Source organism: Haliaeetus leucocephalus, unplaced genomic scaffold (assembly GCF_000737465.1).
Source record: "Haliaeetus leucocephalus isolate CR32 unplaced genomic scaffold, Haliaeetus_leucocephalus-4.0 Scaffold178, whole genome shotgun sequence".
Lineage (NCBI taxonomy): Eukaryota > Metazoa > Chordata > Aves > Accipitriformes > Accipitridae > Haliaeetus > Haliaeetus leucocephalus.
Window position 1 is genome coordinate 161,329 of NW_010972614.1, and position 23,290 is coordinate 184,618.

General features: G+C 40.7%; 1 protein-coding gene across 3 annotated transcripts; it reads left to right on the forward strand.

The window, feature by feature from the left end:
- Positions 1 to 5,048: 5,048 nt before the first annotated feature.
- RASGEF1B (RasGEF domain family, member 1B) lies at positions 5,049 to 22,740 on the forward strand. Of its 3 annotated transcripts, XM_010564392.1 has the most exons (14): positions 5,049 to 5,225; positions 6,983 to 7,105; positions 8,098 to 8,235; positions 10,602 to 10,604; positions 12,655 to 12,867; positions 12,966 to 13,040; positions 14,332 to 14,427; positions 15,036 to 15,138; positions 15,888 to 15,967; positions 17,269 to 17,364; positions 19,339 to 19,434; positions 20,664 to 20,787; positions 21,431 to 21,503; positions 22,716 to 22,740. In XM_010564392.1, the coding sequence occupies exons 1-14, from the start codon at positions 5,049 to 5,051 to the stop codon at positions 22,738 to 22,740; spliced, it is 1,422 nt and encodes a 473-aa protein (XP_010562694.1). The 3 variants fall into 3 exon arrangements, with proteins under 3 accessions (XP_010562694.1, XP_010562695.1, XP_010562696.1); XM_010564393.1 differs by lacking the exon at positions 10,602 to 10,604; XM_010564394.1 differs by lacking the exons at positions 6,983 to 7,105; positions 10,602 to 10,604.
- The last annotated feature ends 550 nt before the right edge of the window (positions 22,741 to 23,290 follow it).

Consider the following 23,290-nt stretch of genomic DNA (forward strand, 5'->3'; position numbering starts at 1 on the left):
GATGTAGTTTGCCTGCGTGTGCTTGTCTGGCACAGCAGCAATGCTGTGGCATGGCCACCGTCAGCATCATTAGATCCGCGTTGCTCTTCCTGCCCCACAAAAGAAGAGCGTGGGGAAAGGGTAGAAGGGGGGTTGATTCTTGGGTCTTAAGCAAGGGACATGAATTTACAGCACATTGGCATCAAGAGGAACTTGTTTGTTTTCTTCCCGTTTTCCACCCTTGCAGCTTTTTAGAAATTCAAGGCATTCTTAACCCCCCTGCGCTTTTCCTAATGCTCCCAAGCATACACACAAATGCTTTCATATCCATCACACTTTTGCAGTTCAGTATCCAAGGACTTTAGTTTTGAGTGATTCAGGATCCGCTTCATTACTGTGCCAAAGTTCTCATACCTGAGTGATCAGTCAGTAGTGCTGCATCTGACCTTCCCACATCATCAGCTGAATCTATTTATAGATCCAAGAAAGAGTTTCTTTGCACATTCAGGAGGCAAATGCCTTTCATTGAAATTTAGTTCCTGAACTGTTCTTTGCTTACTGAGGTTTTTCTTTTTCCTTTGCAGTCTATTGTTGCCTGAGTAATATTTTGAGAACTTTACAAAATTGTTCATCCTCTGCTGTTTTAGTGAAAATGAAGAAGCATCTCGGGGCTCAGTCAGGTTTGTTATGCCTCAGGTCTTTGCTTGCCCTGCCACAGACTGCAATTCACTGGTCTCTGCTGTGTGCAAGATGTATTTATACTGTTATGTCCAGCAGTATCACCTGTGGATAATTTTAGTCCTCCTGTTACTCTGTGGTGGATTCCTTCCAAGTTGCTCTTAGTTTTGGTCTCTGTTTCAGCCAGGAAAAAGTCCATGTCACTCCTCTTTCCATCTGCTATGTGAGTATGAAGTACCATTCTGTACTCTGCCTCTTACAGGATACAGTTTATAAGAAGTATTTCTAGGAAGGAAAATATATAGGAAGGAACTGCAAGTCAAAGTTCATGCTGAAGTCACACTGCCAGAATTGTATGGCAAATTCTTCGTGGAAGAATGGAAGCAAGAAGACTTGAGCTGGGGTAGTTCTGTGATCTTAGTTTCTGCAAGTAAGGCATATGAAACACTAGTCTGGGAGTTTTTAAGGTTTCTTACCCTCTCAATAGCTTGAGCTGTAGAATTTCACTTTACCTTTCAGTGCGAAAAACAAATGCTTTGTAAGCAAAGCAAACACACCCAGCTGTATGGAATGCAACCAGCAGCTTCTGTGTGTGGTATGCTTTTGTTTTGGGTAGCCTGTGTCATTGTCTAAAATACTCCACACTTTTCAGAAGCACTTAAGAGAAAGCTGGATGTTGCTGGCAAGCACCTAGTCCTTAGTTCCTTAAAGTCGAGGCTCATTCTGACTTGCTCAGACTTTCCCAGGTTGGTGCAAGCTGTTAAGATTCATAGTCCTTTCCCCAGCAGTCTTGTTTTGCCATACCTCAATTTTATAATGGCATCTTTAAGAACAATGGGGGATGCTAATTACCTGCTAAATGTGGTTTGGGGTTTCTGACTGTATGTGAGGTACCTCTGAGGGGATGTAGTTGCACACCTGAGGTTTGCATCTTCTATGAAGAGGTGTGCCTTGGGACTCATAACAAATTCAGTCACCATTCCTCTGGTTGAGGGATGTAGTATGGGAGATACCTGTACATAACAGAGGAGCTGAAAATGTTTGGCAGTGGCTTTAAAGGCACCTTTTGTGGCTACTACTGAACCCCTCAGTGGGTGCTTCTATAAAGGATACAAGCTGTCCATACTGTTGGTTTTGTTTTATACACCTGATGTGCAGACTGAGCTCTTTAATGTAAATGAAAAGAAAAAAAACAATGCAACCTTCCACAGTTGCTAGTAGAAAACGGATTTTTTTTCTGTTGCTGAACACAATGGTTTGGACAAGCACTTTGCAGCCTGGAAGCTACATCTGATTCCTTTAGTTTTGCCAAATTGGAGTTCAGCTCTTGCAGGAAATGGTGGGGTTTTGAGCACATTGTCTTTGGTTCTGGCTTTTTATTTACACTACTGTTACTGGGAAGGTTGAGACTTCTTTCTTGTCACAGGCTACTCAAAGTCAGAATTTGGACCTTAATGTCCAAGATCTCATGTTCTCCGTAATGATACTAAATGCAGAAAAAAATGTTTTATTCCTCTTTCCACAATGCAGAGAGTTATCAACGACTTCTCTCTGTCTCAGGAGAACATCACTGGCAGAGCCAGGAAATTATTTCATTGCTCTTCCCTTCAAGTTAGATCTTTAACAAAAAAAAATAACAAAAAAAACCCCACTGTTTTCCTTCTTAAGAAAAAAAAAAAAAAAAAGAAAAAGAGAGGAGAGGGAAATGTTTTCCATGTTAGTGATAGCCAAATGATTCCAAAGCCCAGTTAAAAAGTTCCACTTTCAAGTCTCGGGATGTTTTTCACTAGAATCATATTTCCTGTCTTTTTTTTCTAATTCCTGCTTGTCAGATGTATTGCTGTGGTTTATCGATATTTTTAGGTCTCAAGATACTTCTGCTCTATATGCCAAGGCTTTGTGGACCAGATTCTGCTTGTGACCAAATTTCAGGTCCACTCAAGTTATTCTGAAGGCAGGGTTTGGTGTTATTTAGCTCCTCAGCTAATTAGAACTAAACATGCTGCTTTGTGTCTCTACCTCCATATAAAATACAGCAGAAGAGTCAAGGTCAAGGCAATAAAGGAGTCCTGCTGGAAAAGCACATGTGTTGTATGAATCATCCTGTTGGCTATGCTATATTTATCTCTGTCACACTTTGATATCATCCCTTTTCATCACACAGAGAACGTGTCCTGTGTCTTGTTCACTTACAAGTGAAATCCTCAGTGTCTGAATGTGGAGCATACAGGACATCTCTTAGCTAGTACAACTTGATGTCTCAACAACTGAAGCAGAACTGAACCATCTCTATCAAGCAGCTTCCAGAAATAGTTAGAACACATGACCCAATATGTACGTTTCAGGGCCAGACTTTTGGGAATTCTATTTTATTGTTTTGAATCAGTGTATCTACTAATGACCTGATGACTTTTTTCTTTCCTCTTGATGAGGCACTAGGAGGCTCTGTGTGTCTCAAATTTAATTTTGTCTGAAGGAACATTTTGATGCAGATACATTTTGGCATCTTGCAAGGTGGGATTAGGACAAGTCATGTAGGCCAGGAGGCTCTCTTCACCATCCCTCTCTGTCTTTGCAACAGGTTTTGGCTTTCTCTTACTGTTTACTTACTGAATCCCTCAGTCTTGCGCTGGTTTGAATGCCTCCATGGCCCGGACATGCTGCAAGCAGCAGCAAGCCTGTGGCTGTCTGTGTGGTGCTTCAGGTCCCCAGGAATCTGGCTAGTAACTTAGTAGCTTCTCATCTCCACTGAGGTCACTCCGAAAAGTGCTTTGTTGTGAATTGCAGGGCACACAGATGGCAGCACGCTATTTATCTCCAGGCTGTCACATCACTAGTTGTTCTCAAAATGGGGTGCCTTCACAGACTGGTGTTCGCTGAGGTCTGTGGCTTTAAAGAGCCTTTTCCCAAATAGGATTTGATACAATGAAAAGAAAAGCAAGGGCATCTGCACTTACAATGATGGCTCAGAGGCATTAATGCTTTTCTCAGGCAAGCACACATGCTCTGTCACACACAAGCACAGCAGCCTGTGGATATGATCTTCTCAATTTGATCTCCCTTGCCTCCCAGTTTTTGTATGTTTCCCAGTTTTGGGAAGGATGGGAAGCAGTGTGCGATACCTTTTTGCATATGATCTGTCCGCTCCCCAAATGTGGCTGCCCCATTAGCACTTACAGCCCAGTAACTGCTGTAGTAGAGTTAAAACGAGCACGTATTTGTGGTTAAATCAGGCACAAACTTAGCTCACAGTCAAGGCTATAAAACCCAGGTTCCTTAAACTGATGAGAACTGCTACTCCCAGAAGGCAGAGGAGGGGGGAGGAAAGGGAAGGAGGGTATAATTCAACTCTCAAGTAATTAGAGAGATTTTTGTCTTTTGGCCTTTTCACATACTGTGTCACGGAAAGAGTTCTTGGGTAGTCATAGCCCCCTCACTGCCCACCCACTACTCTGGAACAGCCTGCAGCACTGGCACTTCCTTGGTAAGACATGTTTATTCCACAGGCACTGAGATGCAGACTGATGACCAATTGCTTTGTTACTCCTTAAGTATTAAGAAAATCTGAAGCTGGAAAACACAGGGCTGGATTTTTCACATTGTCACAGTATTTGGAGAGAGGGTTTAACAGATCTCTGACACTGCTCGCATCTTTGTTATCATTGGTGAACTTGGACAACATTGGTAAGCACCTAGACACAGGCATATTTTTCCAAATTTCTGTGGAGCCACTCAGAGAGTAGGTGGAGACAGATGCACTGAAGTGTCAGGCTTTAGCCTGCGTCACACCTGTCACAGTGTAATTGGAAAAACCCAGCACCGATTTACCAGGGTGGAGTTGGGAAATTGGAGCTTTTGATTGCAGTTACATGGCTGTCGCGTCACATAAGGAGACTGTCCTCACACGTAACATCTTCAGGGCTTCACTTCAGTCTCTCTTCCTCTGCGCTGACTGGGGCTGTGTCAGCCCGTGACAGCCTGAACACACTTCGCCATCAGCGTGCTGCTCTTAGGTAGCTACTGTCAGGATTTGCCCAAAGTTGTCAACGAACATTACGCCATGTCCCCAAAAGCTTTCAGGATTCTAGTATGCTCCTTCTAACTCTTAACGTTGACCTCTTACCGTCATTTAGCGAAGAAACAGCAAGATATAAAAGAAGCACCTGGCAACTGGGATAGGCAAGCAGTGATGAGAGCCTGTGTCGGCCCTTTCCTGAGAAATCTGCACGGGCTGGAAGACATTACAATCTTTACTGCTGTGTGCAAGCAACCCAGGGTGTGACACTGGGTTTTCTTCCTAGTGCAGTACTATCTCTGGAGCACAGAAGCCTCTGACATTGCACCTTCTGGTAATTATTCCATATCTCTCTTGTGTGTCTCCTCAGGAAAGGATGCCACAGACACCTCCCTTTGCAGCTGTGTTTGACAGCAGTGGCTACAACAGGAACCTGTATCAGTCAAAAGAGGACAACTGTGGAGGGCTCTATTACCATGAGAACAACCTCCTGTCTGGGTCTCTGGAAGCTCTGATCCAGCACTTGGTACCCAATGTAGATTACTATCCTGATGTAAGTCTATACACTCGGCAAACTATATGGCTAGGCCTTGTGCATCTCGTAAAGGGGAACTTTCGTATGTGCAGCAAAAGCAGAATGCGTCACATGAAATTGCTAAGGAAGGGGTACAAGTGACTAATTAGCAATGATAGGATAAACATGCTTCATGTGAGTGCAGCATGCAGTAACTCAACCTAGGAAGTCTAATTCTTTATTACTCCTGTTGTGAGGCGTGCAACCCTGGTGACTCATTTATGAAGTAAGTACCTAGTGTGGCTTACTGTTTGATGGATTGTATGTACCATTGATCCTTAAAAATCTGTCAGGCAAGCTGAGGAGAAAGGCATGACCACCGGCTTGACAGGATGAATATATTTTTTAATGCATATTTCCCATTGTTCATGTGAGGTCCACATGTGTCTTGCAATTAGCAATGGAAGTGTTGAGCTAGTATTATACTGTTGGGAATCAGCAGAGGCTGGGTGTCAGAACAGGACAATTGTCATCTGAAAATTTTTGGACTGTCTAAACACATCCGTGCATTGAGACATTTTATATAGTTCTTAGAAAAGAAGAATGATATCAAAAGGTCGGGGGGGGCATTTGGGGATGACTGAGGGATGATGAAACTGCATCTCTGCTTGCTGAAAGGCTCCTGCTGAAGACATAACTCCACTTATATTCAGTTTCTGTTATTGTCATAGATCTATTCACATTTCCAAGACAGGATGTTTTTTAACTTGGGTCAGATTTAACAGCAGCACGGGACTGTGTTTAAGCTAGTGCTTATCCATTAATGCTTAATGTAAAATTTTAAACATGTAGCAGTTTAGTCACCGATTGGTCAAACATGATGATTTATTCCAAGTCCCCGGAACCAGAACATTGTAGAATCTTTCTTGTGGGTGCCATAGATACTTTACTGGCAATGTGGGCAGTGGAGTGGATATTTTGAATATCTATCTCACAATGAGTTCAAATCATGATATATGGAAAATTAAAGTAAATAAGGAGCCTCTTCTTGTAACCTCAGAATGAGTTACTAATTTTTATTCTGTAAAATTAAGCTATGTAGTTCCCTCCACTTTCACCCAGGAGACGAGCAATACTATAAGAAATGAACAGTATTTGGGGATTCTTAAAGAAAGTACAGGTCATAGTGTGCAGTTTACTGAGGTCAGACAGGCAAACACAGTGTAGTAAAGGTGGTATATGTGACAAAATTGAGTCAGCTCAACAATCTGGTCAACTGGCATCTTTTTTTGTTCTTTTTCTGAAGACTATTTACTTTCACTAGCAATGTGGAAGCAGACAAGACTTCTCTCTTGTATTCTAAGTAGCTTGGACTTGCAGCATGAATTTTATTCCATTGCTGGGCTAGAAAGAGTTCTGTAATCTGCTAATGGCTCATGCAAAGATTTACTGTAGAGCAAGAGAAGATGAGCTGAAATTTTATTCTGAGTAATTTCAGGTACTGAGCTTGTAATAAGGCTATGTGCAATAGGAGAGCTAAACCAGCCCTGCCCTGCTTTGTTTTGGTTAAATCTTGCATAACTTGGCTTAAGCACGAATTTATAACACTGATTCTGGAGCAATGACAAGTGTTAAATTAAATGCTTACTGCTGTAGTAATAGCTCTTGGTACAGCCACATGCAGTTTTCTTGTGCAGATAGTAAAGTATTGGGAACTGATTTGTCAGGAGCGCATTTTGAGAAAATATAAAACTGGTGGTAATTTATCCCTTTCTCTGTCTTCCTCTTGTTTGCAGAGGACATACATCTTCACCTTCCTTCTCAGTTCACGCCTGTTCATGCATCCGTATGAGCTCATGGCCAAAGTCTGCCATCTGTGCATTGAGCAGCAGAGACTAAGTGAGCCTGGCTTGGACAAGGTAAGATTCCTCACTGTCAGGGATTCCTGTTAATTCCAGTCAAATGTCCCTGCCCTGCCCACAGCAAAATGTTCCTACTCAAGAGAGTCCTCAATAGGATTAAACAGATGGAAAACCTGATACAGGCAACTAGAATTTGACCCTTTATTCACTGACATTCATGGGAAATTCCCACACTGCTCAGCCTGTCCTCCATGAAGACTGTTGCTGCTTCTGCACTGTTTGTTTTACCAATACATGGGCCTGAAACAAAAGAGCTTGCTGTTAATAACGTATCCTGCGCCAGCCCTGCAGTGATTGCTTTTGTTTCAGGGTTCTGAACATCTTGATGTATAATGCCAAAATGTTGGAAAGATGTAACCGTGAAGTAAGCACTTCAGTGGGAATTACACTGACCTGTCTCGCATGCTTAAGCTATGCTCCTGCTACAGTCTTTGCAGAGTGGCTTAGATTGCCGGCCCCTTTGCATGGGAGTGCATGGGGTTTTGTGTGTCATGTCTAGAGTTGAAAGGGGGCAGGATGTGGACATTTGGATAGAACCTCCACCCCGGCAGAAAATGATACAAATTAAATTAGGATAGTTGAATAATTCCACTGCTTTCTCATTATAAGGTACAGTGCATGCACAAGTCTTGGCAGAACTGGAGCTTGTCATTTTCATTGTTGATAGTTAGCCATAAGTTACGGAAACACTAATAGATGTCTTGCACTGAGACGCTCCTGATAATGAGGGGAATCATGCTAAGATTTCCACCTACCTGGGGCCTAATTTCCAGGTCAGTTAAGCCAGTAAGAGTCTCTTCGTTGGCTTCAATGGGTATTGGCTCTGGCCTCATAATGCAATGCTGAATTAAATTAAGCTTAAAAATTTAACTGAGCTTCGTACCCTTGTGCTCCACAGTATCCTACAGAAGGGAATTCTATTTCCTTTGGGTTAGATACATGCTGTATTGCTGTTACATGTAACATTTTTCCTTACCATTTTCAAACAGAACCGGATACGAAAAATTGCGCCCAAAATCCTACAGTTGTTGACTGAATGGACAGAGACGTTTCCTTATGATTTCCGAGATGAAAGAATGATGAGGAACTTAAAGGAGTTGGCACAAAGAATAGCCAGTGGTGATGAGGTAAGTTGTCTGTGCACAAAGTTATTGGATAAAAAGGCATTCCTTTAATGCTTTGATATTGCAGGTTTGTTAATAACATGGTATGGCTCTAGGTGGCTAAGCTAACTTATTATGAAGGTGCTGGTAGGCAAAAAGTTCTGTCTGGTACCTAGGCCTAGGAAGAAACCACACAGCATAAGCAGATCCTTTTCAAAGCACAGGCAAGGTTCACTCCATCCCTAAAACCCCATAATATAATTGCATATTGTGCAGACAGACACAACTTGGTGGGTGTTAGTATTTTTCATTTTAGTGATTCTGCTTGAAAGAAGCTAGAGAAGACACTGGGAAGCCTTGCATATCTGAGAAATCCCTACCAATGTTGATAATTTCTTCGATTTGTGTGAGTAAGGTATGTTGGAATTGGGCCTCTGACCTGTAGGTCAACGGAAGAGTTATATCAGGTTTGGGTAAAAGTTTCTAAAGGAAAAGTGGACCAGGAAGAACTGTCTTGAGCTTAAAGCATCAGAAATGGACTCAGAGGAATTCTGTCATATTCATTCATCCGTTCTGGATGGAGTGCACAAGGAAATCGTTTGACCTTTTTCTAAGTCCCAGTTCTCCGATGCAATTAAAGTTTCATGGAGGTATTACGAAATGTTTTGATGCTTAACTGATGCTTGTCTTCTAAGTATCGAAATAAACTCAGCCAAAAGCCAAGCCTTATATTCACTTAGGGGAAAGGCAGTTAACAAGGTTTCAGTACTCGGATCATGTGTAGCTGGCATCATGCTAAGATCACAAAAGCCACTGGACTGGCATTTAGAAGAACTATAAACGCAAAGAGCAATCGCTAAATGGCATTGTGTTTCTAGTGTTCCTCAGGGGCTGGTTCCTTATGTAAGCTTTTGAATAATGATATGGCCGAGGCAGCAAATGGCATGTTAACAGGCATGTAGGTAAGCAATACTGGGAGGAATTTCAAGTGCTGCCAAAGGCCTGGAAAGATCTTGAGAGTCTGTAAACAAGGATGGAAGAGAACAAACCTAAACTGAATTTGGAAGCTGAAATACATTTTGATTGTATTTTGTTGTGAAAGTGGGGAGGGCCAAAAGATGGGACAAGAGAGTGAGATGCAGTATGGAATACAGATGAAAAAGATACCAAATTTGATGGGCAAGCTTAGAGTCGCAGCAAGATAGCTACAGAGGGCTTTGGACTGTAGAGAGGCAATAGGTTTGCCTTCACTGGGGGGGTGCCTGGAGGCACCTTTCCCTGTACAGTGCTTCTGCACTGTTGCCTTGTTTCTGGGTACTCTTAATAGGAAGATAGGGAACTGAAGTTCAGTTCAAGGAAAAGTAAAAAGATTGAGGACTCATACCTACTTGAAACATACCTACTGGCACAAAAGGAGAGAGCGTGCTGTTTAGCCTGGGGGAAGTTGAGCTGGTGGATACAAGAGTGAAATAGCAACAGGGAAGCGCTGTGAACAGTGAAGTTTCTGGAAATTCAATAGAAATAGTTTCTGAAATAGTCTATTGAGAGGAAAGGCAGATGTACAAACTGCTAGAAAATGAGTGCTAGGGAGCAATCTTACTCTGGCAGCGAGCTATAGATCTTTTCTAGTTCTAACTTTGAGCTTTTTTTTACTTTGAGGCTTCCTTTAGAAAGACAAAGGGAAAGCAAGCACTGCAGTAAATTGATCTGAATTATTGTGAACTGCTTGGAACAGTAAATGGCAAATTCCTTGACCTTGCTTTTCTACAGATTGCTTGGATTTGTGTGAGTCATTACCTTGAAGGATACAAATGAAGCAGTGTTTCCTATTCCTGTTCACTACAGCTCTTCTACTTGTAGCTTCTTATTCCACTTCCTGAATTATTTTGCTCCAGTACTGCTAAGATCTATCAGTATGAGTTCAAGTAAAACCATTCACCATGCTAACATTTTGCTCCATCTTTGGAAAAACCTTGGTGGGTTTATTTTTTTTCCTCTTCTCCCTCAATTTAATTCCATGCCTTCCATTTTTTCCATCTCTGTGTCCTGAGAGGTCATCATGCTCGTGAGATATTTCTAGATTGTTCTGGTCCCTTTTACCACTTCAGTGACCTTTCTTTCAAGGTATATCTTCTGAAACCTTCCACATCAGCCATTGCCTCCCATTTCCTGATTAGTTCCCTATAAACATTTATCAGTGGCTTTTTCTGTGAAACACTTGATGAGTGTATGCAGTCAGACCAAAGCCACATCCTATATCCTAATGTCTTTTCATGTGCGGCCCAACATTGCACTGACCCCTCTTTTTTTTTTTTTTTTTTTCCCCCCATGATATCATATAGTGAGATTGACTGTGGAAACTCATTTAACATACAATATTCCATATCTAGCAGGTAGTAATGGTATTTCCAGTCACTATCCATGCAGGACAGACACAAAGGGGTGACCTTGAGGTGAAGTGTCCCATCACTTTCTCCCGTGCTGTCCAATCCTCAGAGGTTTTTACATAGAAATAAATATTAGCATTGTCAGTGTGAATATAGAATCAAAAATGAGACTGTGGGACAAAGTGGAAAGGGTAAACCTAATTTAGAGGAAGACCATATGTTTAGGCTGACTGGTAGCCATACTACAATCAAATTAATAGCTAATTGATAAAAGACTTATTCTGTGAGTTCATTGGTGTGTTGTTAAATATATATATATCTATCTCTATATGTGATATTAAAAAAATGCATGAGATTAAGTAATGGTCCAGCAGCAAATACCTGTCATGGGTGCAAAGTGCATTATGTACTTATCCTCGCACAGAATGCCTCGAGGTGACTGCCTCTTTGCTCAAGAGGAGACTGAGGCTCAAAAGAGCAGAGGGATTTTGGTTTTTTGGGCTCAGGTACCTCTAGGAGGTGTGAGAGGAAACTGGCATTTCCTTCTGCCTTTTGTGCTGGGAGGGTTTTACCTCATCACTGGACAGAGGGATGTTTGTTATGTTGAACTGCTATTAGATCAGATGTGGGCTAATAACCCTGATTTCTTGTTCTGGTTTGGAAGGTATCTGTGCTAGCTTGCTTTTCTCTGGGGTTTTCCAGCTACAGAAGCAGACTGACCAGAATTAGGTCTTTCAGCTTTGTATCTTCACCCATTTTCTCCCTGATTTTTGTTGTCGGTTCTGGGTTGACATGAACCAGAAATTCAGGCAGGGTTTATTTTTTTGCTTTGAAGCGTAAGCCACTGATTATTATGTGATTTCCATAAGTAGCCAGAATTCATCCTGAGTACTTTTGATGTTTTTTCATTCTCAGTTGATTACCAGCTGGGCAAGAAAATGCTTCATAAAGTTCTCTTACATGAAATTTCAATGAATTTGGAAGAGAATGGGTCAGTGATGCAAGTCTGTGTGTGTGTCACCTAACACCTGTTTATGGAAGTGCAGCACTTGAAGTAATACTTCTGCATCTTCCTGAGGAAAATGTAGATCCTTTTCTTTAAAAGTTTGGGATCTCTCTGTTCTTTCCCCACCTACCTAGGTGAAAAATTATGCTGTGTGTATTTGTCTAGAAAATCAAAATACATCTAAGCAGAAAGCAGTTCTTTACCAAGTTACAAGACAAATTCAGCCTTGGTTGAACTGACTTCAAGAACTAATCTGACCTGAGGTAGTGCTGTTTTATTTGAGTAAATTTGGAAATCCATACAAATGGCAGCTTTGGAGGGAATGACAAATTCATTAGAATACAGGAAACATTCCTGCCTTGGACTGATCACACTATACTGTGCTGCCAATAGGTTTTGGGTGCTCCTTTTTTCAGATACTTAGGTTTTGCTTTAATGGCTTTAGGATGGTATCTGGAATTTGGAAAAGTAACCACCTTGGGGTCAGTTACATAGATCTATCTACGTAAGAGTCAAATCCTGCTCCTACTTAAATTTGTCACTCCTGTTAACTTAAACCGCCACATGGAAAGGCCTACAAGGTTTCATTGTTTTCTCCTTTTTCTCAGATTTACTGCAAGTTTTAACTCTCACTTCAGTGAAACTGGTCTTGATTTACTCCATAGAGAAGCAGGCCCTTTTTTCATCATTGAATGACCATATATTGTTTTTTCTGTGGTCTTAAGCAGGAGAAGATGGAGTATTTTCATTTCTTGTATTTTGTCCGGTGATTGGTGGTACTTTTCATGGAGTAGATTGCGCAGGTATTTTCTGCTGTACCTTGAGCTAACCGGGTCACTACTGAATCTGTGAGACAATCAGTGTTTAAATCCTCAGCTGGATTCCTTCTGGTCTGATGAAATGCCAGTATTAGAAACTCACATAGTAGACTGTATCTTAAGTTGACAACAAATACAGGCATCAGCGTCTATCTGTTTTGGTGTCATGCAGACTATAATACTATCTTCTCACATTTTGAAAATGTCTCCCGATTGTTTCATGTCATGACAGATGTATTGGAAGAACATACAGCAGCTCCTCCAGAACCTGATTCGGAAGCTCGCCACTGTTAGCCAGTATGAGGAAGTACTTGCAAAAATTAATGCCACGTCCACAGACTGCCCCACGGTTCTAAAGACCAAGCCCCAGTCCATCCAGAGGGACATAATCACAGTCTGCAATGATCCCTATGTGTTAGCTCAGCAGCTGACACACATAGAGCTTGTGAGTTGTTATACTTTGGGTATGATTTCATCCTTCCCCTCTTTTTGAAATGCAGGTTAACATAGGATATGACTTGGCTGCTTGTGTGCTTTATTTAGGAGAGGCTCAATTATATTGGACCAGAAGAATTTGTCCAGGCGTTTGTGCAAAAGGATCCTTTCGATAATGACAAGGTAATTGGACCAGATCTGGAGCGGCTCTCAAATGTGGCATTTAACATCCTGGAGCTCAGGTGCCCCATGAGCTGGAAGTGAGGTCCAGCAATAAATAAGGACCAGCAGAAACAAGCTTTGTGGTGAAAATGCTTTAGTATTCCTCTTAAAAATTTTGTTGATGCTTTTTCTTCCTGGAGGACAACACCTGGAGCTCCAGAACTCAGCCAACAAATTGACTTAAATTAACACATTTGCTGTTTTTTCTGATTTAAGGGAGAACTTAATCCTGTGAATGTTCTTTTTCCAGGCTACCTATGCAGTCTACAGTTGGAAAAAAAATGAGTTTAATTTCGGCTTTTGCATTACTCATTTTCAACATCTGTTCTTCCTTTTTAGTAAACTGAACTCTTTGCAGCAAACTGGCAAGTAGGGCAATTTGCAGGTAGAGCACCCATCACAGAAAGGGAGCAGTGAGCTCTAGATCCATGTGGGATGAGGGGCAAAGACTGGTTTTTAGCTAACCGTGCCAGAGTTGTCATCTCCTTAAGTGCTGCTTTCAAGATGACTTATGCTCTGTAAATAAACTGTGCTAAAGTTAGGCAGTTAAAACTTGAATTACTGTCCTCCCTAAAACTGATAAACAGAATAGAATGACTCAAGTTTACAATTTGATGTTCAGTCAGGCAGTGTCCAAAAATTATTTTGTAGGTAGAGATCACTAAAACTGCTGTCTACCCCTTTTTAGGCAGCCCTGAAATGTGGTGTGGGAGTCATCCCAAGACACTGCAGAACAAATAGCACTGGTTTGGAAAGGGAGAACCCAATCAAAATGGTAGAGCTGGTCTCCCAAAGTTAGGGTGCGGTATGTTAATTTGTCATCAACAACTCTGCCTTTGGAGTGGGCTGGCCTCTGTGTTCCTTCTGCACTTGCAGAGGGCATATCAATGGGACAGGAGTGAGGACTGAAACAGTGCTCATATTCAGGGAAGCTTTAAGCAGCTACTTAGCTTTGATTGTTTGCATAAGTCTATCCTAAGTTCTTAAAGCAACCTGGTAGGACTTACAGCAGGTGATGGATTCCACACGCCTGCTTGAGTGCTTTACTGAGCCAGCAGCTCAGGAAGAAGTTATACATGCTCAAATACTATCACTGCTGCTTTCCCTCTACGCTTTTTGTCATTTTGGGTAATTGAGTTATTCCTGGTTACTTGACAGTGTTTGGGGATGGCAGGGCAGAAAGCCAAAAGGTGTGTCTCAGGGAAAAGATTTAAGATGACACTAAAGGTTGTTATTTTTCTTCTGTCTGCAGAGCTGCTACAGAGATCAAAAGAAGACCCGGAATCTGGAAGCCTATGTGGAATGGTTTAACAGGCTCAGTTACTTGGTTGCAACTGAAATCTGTATGGTGAGCAAGGACTTTTTCCTGCTAAGAGGTTGTTTGGGGTTTTTTTAGTCTAGTTGTCTAAAACTGTGAAGCCTTCTCAGGTTTGGTGCCCCTTCAGAGTGCCCTTTGCTTTTTCATTCTCTCAGCTCTGTACTTTTTCACATGTGGCTGAAGTCAGCGCAGGGCTGAAGTGCCGTGTTTTCAGCATCGTACTCGTGCCTCAGCCTTGTTAATGTGACACTGTGGTGATGTTATGCTGGGTTAGCCCCTCTTGGCACAGGAATGCGTCTGGCCTGCCCTTCTCTCCTCTGAATGCCCCTTGTGAATGGAGGCATCTTTTCTCTCTTCTGTGCTGACCGCTTTCTCTGCTCTATTGTTCTTCGTACCCTTCTTCTTGGCAGAGCCTCTTTACCTGTTATCCTTGCTGTCTACCTGCCCGGTATCTGGGTTGTCTTTGCTGTCCTGAGGGTTTTTGAACACAATAGTGCGGCTTCCTCTATATGTAAACCATAGTGTGAAGTTGTGGTACATGTAGAAAAGACTTTTAACAGGGGTGTTGTTTCTTTTGGGGATGGGTCGGAGTGCTCTGTTTCCTGCTGAGTGTAACACTCCAATGGCATCTCTTGCAGCCTGTGAAGAAGAAGTACAGAGCAAGAGTGATAGAATATTTCATTGATGTGGCACGGGAATGTTTTAACATCGGCAACTTTAACTCCTTAATGGCTATTATTTGTGAGTATATGTCCTGAGACATTTTGTCCTTGTTTGAATCCAGATAAAGGAAGCGTGGTCCTTCATAAAAAAAGTGTGCTGCTTAGCAGCTCAGCAGTGTGAAGTTGGGAGGGGAACTGGTGAATTGCTCAACGTTATTGTAGTCTTATGTATGTAAGAAATTATTTACTGCCATAGTGTAAATTACAGAAAAACAAAGTTTTCATTGCAACTGTTGAGAGATCTAAATCCCCACTTTTTGAAACCAACTTCAGTGCTAAATTGGAATAGAAACTCTTCCTGTAATATGGAGGATTGATGTCTTCCATCATTTCTGTCACACCATAAATATCCTAGTGGTTTAAAAATTCCACACCTTTTTTATATCTCATAGGAAAATATTGGGAATGTTTCTTTAATTTGAAATGTGAAAACTTCATAGATATGTGTAGTTTTCAATGAAATATGTAAGAGATGTTGAGAAAACTCATTTGCACTTTTCTACTGTATATTCATATTTTACCAAAACCACATTAAATAATGTCAGAGCATTTTTTTTAGAGCCTTCATTGTGTAAAAGATGTTGATTTTGTTTCCAAAGTTGTTTTTAATGTTGGAATTTCAAGAAAATGAGTCTGATTTCTGAGTAGCTCCATTGAAAGTATTTGTTATTGTTAATAGCTCCTTTGCTTTAGAAATACTTACTAGCCTTGGCTACTTTAAAGACTTTTTTTTTAAATACTCCAACAATTTGTGTCTCTCATATCAAGCCGGCATGAACATGAGTCCTGTGTCTCGGTTAAAGAAAACTTGGGCAAAAGTGAAGACAGCCAAATTTTATATTCTTGAGGTAAGTTTGGCCAATATTTGGTCATGTGGCTGTTAATAGCATTTTACTTTTACCCGCTCTAAAATGCGAGTTTGGCTTCATTGTGACATATTTAATTTAGTATGCTTGTGCCTTAATGGAAATTATAGAAGATGTAATAAGAATGGTTCAGCTGACTTGTGCTCTTTTGATTTGGAAGAAGGAAATTGAAGTAATTTTTATTTTAATTCCCAAACCCCACTCCTAAGAATTATTTAAAAAAAAAATGAAAAATATAGGTAACCTCTTGAAAGGGAAATGTATTTGAGAGGGATGGTGTGGATTGACCTAATGCAGTTTTGCCTTTGAAAATCAAGTTCAGCTGTAAGGCAGCTGCCTTGCGCTTTCAGAGAAATTTGTCTTGAACCGATTGATTGCCAATTACCCTGAGGTAGTAGAGACCTTTGTCAAAGATCATGTAGGTGCAGCAGTGTATGAGTTTGTGATTTACCCAACAGATTATTTACCAACAAGTTAATTATCCTGCTGTAAATGATAATCGGAGAATTCAGGTTATTTATTAGTAAGATAAAGAAAAGTAATGTTTTGTACGTGACACAAGCATGAAATATTTATTAACATCATCAGGAGATTTGACGTGTGTTATGACAATAGATTAAAACTGGCTGGCTGTAGCCACCTCACACTTCCTTCCCCCACTCTTGGGTGGGAAATAGCCTTTGTTGTGTCAAGGGTGGCTGCACAGCTCAGGAAGTTGCTCTTAAGATTACAGCCCTATTTCATTCAACCTTATTATGCAGGCTGGACTTTGCTGGTTAAGGATGTGCTTTGTGAGCCGTGCAGTCATCCTAGTCATTGAAGTGCAACAGTCAGTCTTGGAGCAATGAGGTGGGGGCACTAATAGCTTTAGGTGTCTGATCTTACTTTGCCATTCCAACTGAATCAGCTCTGAGAAACCTGCATACTAGGAAGAGCAGAATATTAGTGCCAAGACCTGTTGTTGTCTTAGTTTCATGATTTTGGCTTTTGAATTAAAGCTGAGCTATCTTCTTTGTGGAGGGAGAAAGAAGGTCCATGAAGCCTGCCTTTGCTCTCATGCCCCTGACTTGTATTGGATCCCTTGTGTTGAGTGAACATTTTTTTAAAACAAGGTTCTCTTCTGATTGAATGAACAGATAAAGAGATACTGCAGTCCTCTGAAAGGCCATATTTGTGGTACTGTTCAGCAAACCTCTTGCTTTTTAAAATAGTTGCTCAAGTGAAAAAGAATTTTGTGTGGTGATGACGCTGGCTCATTACTTACATTTTTTCATGCCTTGTAGCATCAGATGGACCCTTCTAGCAATTTTTATAATTACCGAACTGCTCTGCGTGGAGCCGCTCAGAGGTCTTTGACAGCTCATAGCAACAGAGAGAAGGTATGTTTACAAATGACTTGGCAGTGGGCAAAAATGAAATGTGCTTGTTAAGTTGCATGGTAAGCTTTTGTCTTGGTATTCTGATTCTCAGCAACTCTACCCCTGCTGGGCTTTTAAAAAGAATAAAAAGCCTCAAAACTGAATCCCTCTTTACTGGGAATGTCTAAATATTACCTGTAAGCTACCAAGAAAGTAAATGGAATATTTGAGGAAACCAGGTGGCACAATGAAAATGGCCATCTTAGGGCTGCCACTTCAGTTTGGTGCTGACTGAAAGCTGCAAACATAATTGATTGTTTTGATTATATAAATAAAATAAGTACATTGCCTCAGCTCATTTCTTTTTTGACAGAGAACTTTATCTCACAAACCAGTAATACAGATGGAAAGGCTAAGGACTGAAAGGACGTTGCTAGTAATTTGTTCTTATAGCTGCTACTTGTGCTAATTTTTAAATGGTTTATGGTTTAGGGTGGAAAAAGCTTTAAAATTTACTCAGAAAAGGTACTTTAAAACGCAAATCTAGACAGAGCTTCTGTCTAGATTCTGTGGAGTCCCCTTCCTGGGTACAGTCTTTAGATGAGCTTTAAATATACTCTGGAGTTTTTTAGTAGAAATGGTGAGGTGAATCAGGTGTTTGTGTAATGCAGTGGGTTGAAATCCACCTTCCAGATTCAAGAGTGGCTATGAACTATGCATTAACAGAGGTGGCATCTTTCTTTACTCTTTAAAATAAAATAACTTTTGAGAAATAAACTGGATTTCGTCACACTTTAATGCAGAATCTCAATTGTGTTTCTTGTGGAAAGGAACCAAATAGCTTCCTAGTTGCTCCCGGCTTAGAAGCAGTTGCTCATCAACTGCTTATAATATTAGGACATCATGCTGTGTTTAATAAACCTGACCTTGGTGCTCATATAAACTATGGGGCAGGATGAAGCAAATCCATGTGCAGTCTGCTGGTCTATATTGTTGTTATATATGTGTAAATAAAAACAGGGATTTTTTTCTGAGTCCTAAGGGTCTGTTCACATATCATTCAAAGTACCAGAAGTTTAAACGTAAGATGCTTCTTTTCAGAGAAAAGTGAGTTTTAAGACTTCAGAGAAAGAACTTACAGATAACTAAATGGTGCAGTGAAGTCTTCCATGGAAATAGTGATAAGTGATATTTGTCTTATCCCCAGTTGCAACAGGGATGTGCAGCTGTGAAAATTTTTGTAAGATGCAAATTAAAATACAATCATTTTAAGAATGATCCTGCATTCTCCAAAGAAAAATACTTTGATTTGTTTAGTTGGCAGGCAATGCTTCATTTTGAACCAGTCAATGATGAAGTTCATTTTCTTGCATGAGCTCATGGAATTGTAGTTCAAAAGACATTTGCGCTGCTAGCCCCAGATTTTCCATGCTGTGCTTTAATGTGCATCTCCCCTCATTTACCAAGCAAGTCCCTGTCAAGAGAGAGAGCTGCACTAAGATACCTTTTAGGAATTATGTGTAAGTAGGCACCTCTGAGCTCTTATGTTCTGGAATCTACAAGGAAGAATGAGAAAGTGAAAACAAGAGGGACATGACATAGAAATTAAATTAGTTAGGCATATTGTTGTTCTAAACATGCCTTATAGACACAGTTGACAAGCAGTAGAGTGCCAACAGGTACTTTAATTATGGGAGCTACATGCCAAGAAGAGTTCAAGGTAATGGAAGCAGTTTGGCACAAAGGTGGAAATACAACTATAGGGATTAGCTTACCATCCAAGGGAAGACTTTCTTTATAGAGAAACATCATGTATTTTAAAATGTAGTGAATGCAACATTTCTGTGTCATGAAAGAGAGAGAGGTATTATACAGATCTTAGCCCTTTGGTATTTTGCTTACCTTTTGTACACCTGACTTCCTTTTATTTTTCTCTGTAGAGCATTTATGTTTTGATTCAGGACCAGACTGAGAATAATGTTGTTCTTTCTTTAGATTGTAATACCTTTCTTCAGCCTCTTGATCAAAGATATTTACTTCCTCAATGAGGGTTGTGCCAATCGTCTTCCAAATGGTCATGTCAATTTTGAAGTAAGTAGAGCATTGAGTGTGTTATTGATACAGGGTCAGCCCCTGTAACAGAAAACTGAAGCAGATCATGGTTCAGCTTCCACTGAATTCTGGGAGAGCAAGATTAGACTGGAATTTGAGTGTATCTGTTAATTCTCACAGGAGCTGGGAGGTAGTCAGGAAAAAGCAGTTTTATTGAAGATGGAATGCTTCTAGAAACCCTTTCAATATTCACAATTTTTTAGTGGGGAAAAAAGTCAGAACTTTTTCCCAGTGCTCAAATTCATCTAAACATTTCGACTCACAGGTTTATTATACTTAACAACAAAATCATTCAAATTAGTATTTTAGAGCTTTTTTTTGAATTCCACGTGTGAAAGCCAAGTTCATCCTTTTTCAAGATATATATGCAGTATTTTCGTAACTGTAAGTCACAGATTGTCTCTGAAGAAACATGTGATAGAGCAGCAGTGAAGGAGTTTTGAGTCCCTTGTCTTTCAGTAGTTCTTCTGCCTCCAATTTCACGCTTGTTATCCGACAGTGTGGATTAGCCAATGATTTGTTTTCTGGTGCTTTCAAGAAGCCTGGGTCATTTGCATGAAATTACAGTGCATTTCACTTGTAGTCATTGGCTTTAATTAGCCTGGTTCTAAAGCTAGACTATGTGATTATCTGGAATGTCCTTTTACTTAAGGATTCCATGTGCACTTGGGGCATGTTAAACCTTAACTGAAAGAGTTTGTCAGTGAATGACATCAACACACTACATAGGGAATGGCATAAATTTCCAGCAAGAAAATTGAGCATTTCAGATTAACTAACTAAAATGGAGTATCTGGATTTTGAAATGTCAGTATTAAGCATCTACAGACTTTTGATATGAAAATTACTAAATATTTCACTGTGAAACAGACAAGCATGAGCATCATCGAAGTGAAAAGTTGGGCATAAGGAGAGTTATCAGCTCCTTGAAAAGAAACTGGGTGCAGATCATGATCTGCTATTTATATTCATATATTACAACAATTTTACCATGGTGGAGGAGTGGGAACGCATCCCAGTTTGAAACAGAAATGCAAAAGTTAGAAGCTGAGTTGAGTCAGATCATGTTCAATTCTAGCTTAAAAGCCAGGGAGAATCCAAGCCTTGGACTTGAAACGAAGCTCCTTCTCTCTTTTGAAAAAATGTTCAGGGTAAATTCTACTGTTTAATATGTAGCACCTCTTCTGTTTTCTCTTCTATTCTGACAGAAATTTTGGGAATTGGCAAAACAAGTCAGTGAATTTATGATGTGGAAGCAAGTGGAGTGTCCTTTTGAAAGGGATCGGAAGATTCTGCAGTACTTGCTCACTGTCCCAGTCTTCAGTGATGATGGTAAGGAGCTCTGGACTTCCTGCAGGTGTGGTGTCACTGGCTACTGCTTAGTCTCTTTCAATGTTAAGTTATTGCTTCCTCACAGGAAAGAAAGACTTTGTCCTGAGACATCTCTGTCTGGCAAGTAAAAAACGCTTCTCCTTTACAAATGAGAGAAAATAAGATATGTCTTTTTATGTGCACGTGGTCTGTGAGAATTGACATTATCCTTTTCTCTGAAATGGGATTAAAAACTGATTGGATATGTGGTCCCTGTAAATATCATCTGAAGTGTATTCATATGGACTTTCAGGATGCTTTACACTAAGGGGTGCTGCTTGAGAAAGAAAACAGGGACTTCGCTGATTGCTTACAAAGCACCATATCCCTGGGCTTAGTTCTTTCTTTTGAGTGTTTTCTTCCACTCTTGTGCTTTTGCTAGTTGTTTCCCCCCCCCCCAGGGTAGTCTTTGTTCTCATGCACTGTTTGTTAGTATTGTCTGGATGTAATTATAAGCAATGCTATACTTCCTAATGGGATTCTAGAACCCTAATCTGAGGGATGGATAATACAAGCCTGCTTCATTTAACTTCAGTCCGCTTTCTAGGGAGAGCAAATTTTAAAACGCCAGTAGGCCTAACATTGTATTTGCTTCTGATTGCAGCACTTTACTTGGCTTCCTATGAAAGTGAAGGTCCCGAGAATCACATTGAAAAGGACAGATGGAAGACGCTAAGGTTTGTGTCAGAGGTTACCCACATCAATAAATAAAGAGAATGGGATACAGAGCAAGCATCAAACAGCTATAATCAAATGGCACGCTACATGTTTCAACAGATGGGGCACAGCATCATTGTAAATCCCCCCTCCAATCTGGGACTCTTAGAAAAAAGAGAACAGTCAGTCTTTATCTTAACCCCCCTCAAGCCTTCTCTCCCTTAGGGGATGGGAATTAGAATAAGTAATTTTGTGTCTTAATTTCTTGTGTTATTCAGTGTAGGAAAAATATTTTTTAAACTTCAGAGAAATCTCTACTTCCTCACAAGTACCATACAGAGCACTCTGGTTTCCAAGCAGATGTTTTTGCAGCTATTGCATCCTTTTATGCACCTACCCTTTCAGACAGGAATGAGGCTTGCACAAAGAACACTCTGGGGCAAACACATTCATGAAATGGGTAACAATTCAGAGTCCAGGCTGGGAAAAACAAATTTAAGCAAAATCCTGGTTTTGGCTTTCTTCTACTGCTGGTTCAACATAGCCTCACCAACTCTTTCATTTTACTAATTGTGGAAGGATACATGAACCATTATGGCAGTGTTTTACCTCGTGCTTTGCCAATCAACATTTTTGGTTTGTTTTTTTAAGTTGGATTCATGGCAGCAGACAAAGCTAATCGGGTGCATAGAGGGAGACACAGAATTAAGCAGGTGTATGAATAGTCTGTGTTTTCACCCCTACGCCATCCACTTTAGTCTTAAAACTACTGATATCCCAAGGAACTGACCATTAGTTATGTGTTCTTGTCACTGTTGCAGGCAGCTGGTACATTAACACCTAAAGGTACCCACGTATATAACAGCCCAACTCTTGTGATCCACTCTGCAGCACTGCAGAGAGACAACTGTATACCACAACCCTAAGGATTCTCCTCAGGCCGTGTTAGTTTTTCCTGGGATATCACAAGGGGATATAACAATTCCATCTGATAAATCCCAGTTATTTTGGGGAGAGGACAGAAAGGGAGAGTTACTCACACCAGTGCACAGACACTCCACATTGCACAGGGTGGCAAAATGGACAGACAAAGAGTCTGAACTTGAAAATCTGTGATAACGTGAACCTCAGTTTCACAGGATCCTTATCTGAGGCACTCTGAAGCTGTCTGAGAAGATTTACATCATGCTAATGATTGTCTTTACTTATTTACGTTTCCCTCTTCCTTTCAGGTCAGCGCTTCTGGGCAGAGTCTAGTGCACAAGATGGCTGCTGTGTCTGCTGTTGCTACTTTATGTGGATTACCAAGGGGCATGGCTTGGTTTATTTTTCTTAAAACCGAGTGTTATTCAAAGTGATGTCCATGCAGTCAGTTGTGATATTGTGTCAGCAAAGATGAAAGAAGTTAACTCAAGAACAAACAGGCAGCTTCTCACATCTGACAGATGAGATAAAAACACAGCCCATTCGGCTGTTATTCAGGCTTAAGTATTGATTGAGGACAGTGCTGACATAATCCTTTGAAGAGCTCAGATGCTGCCTATGAATCATTTCACACCTGGATGGAATATTTTTCCCCTTCCTTTTGCTCCAGCTTGCTGCTACAAGGACTTGCAGGGTTGCTAGTAGATTATGGAGGGGAAAAAAAAAAATCACCATTCCTTTCAGTGAAACCCAAGTCTGCATTGGAGAACTTCTATTCCTAAGAAGCTGAATATAGCCAGGAACTTTGTCTGATCGGGATTACTAAGAAGGGAAAGGACTGGGCACAACAAATTGGCTGCTGGGGAAAGTTTCTCCCCACCAC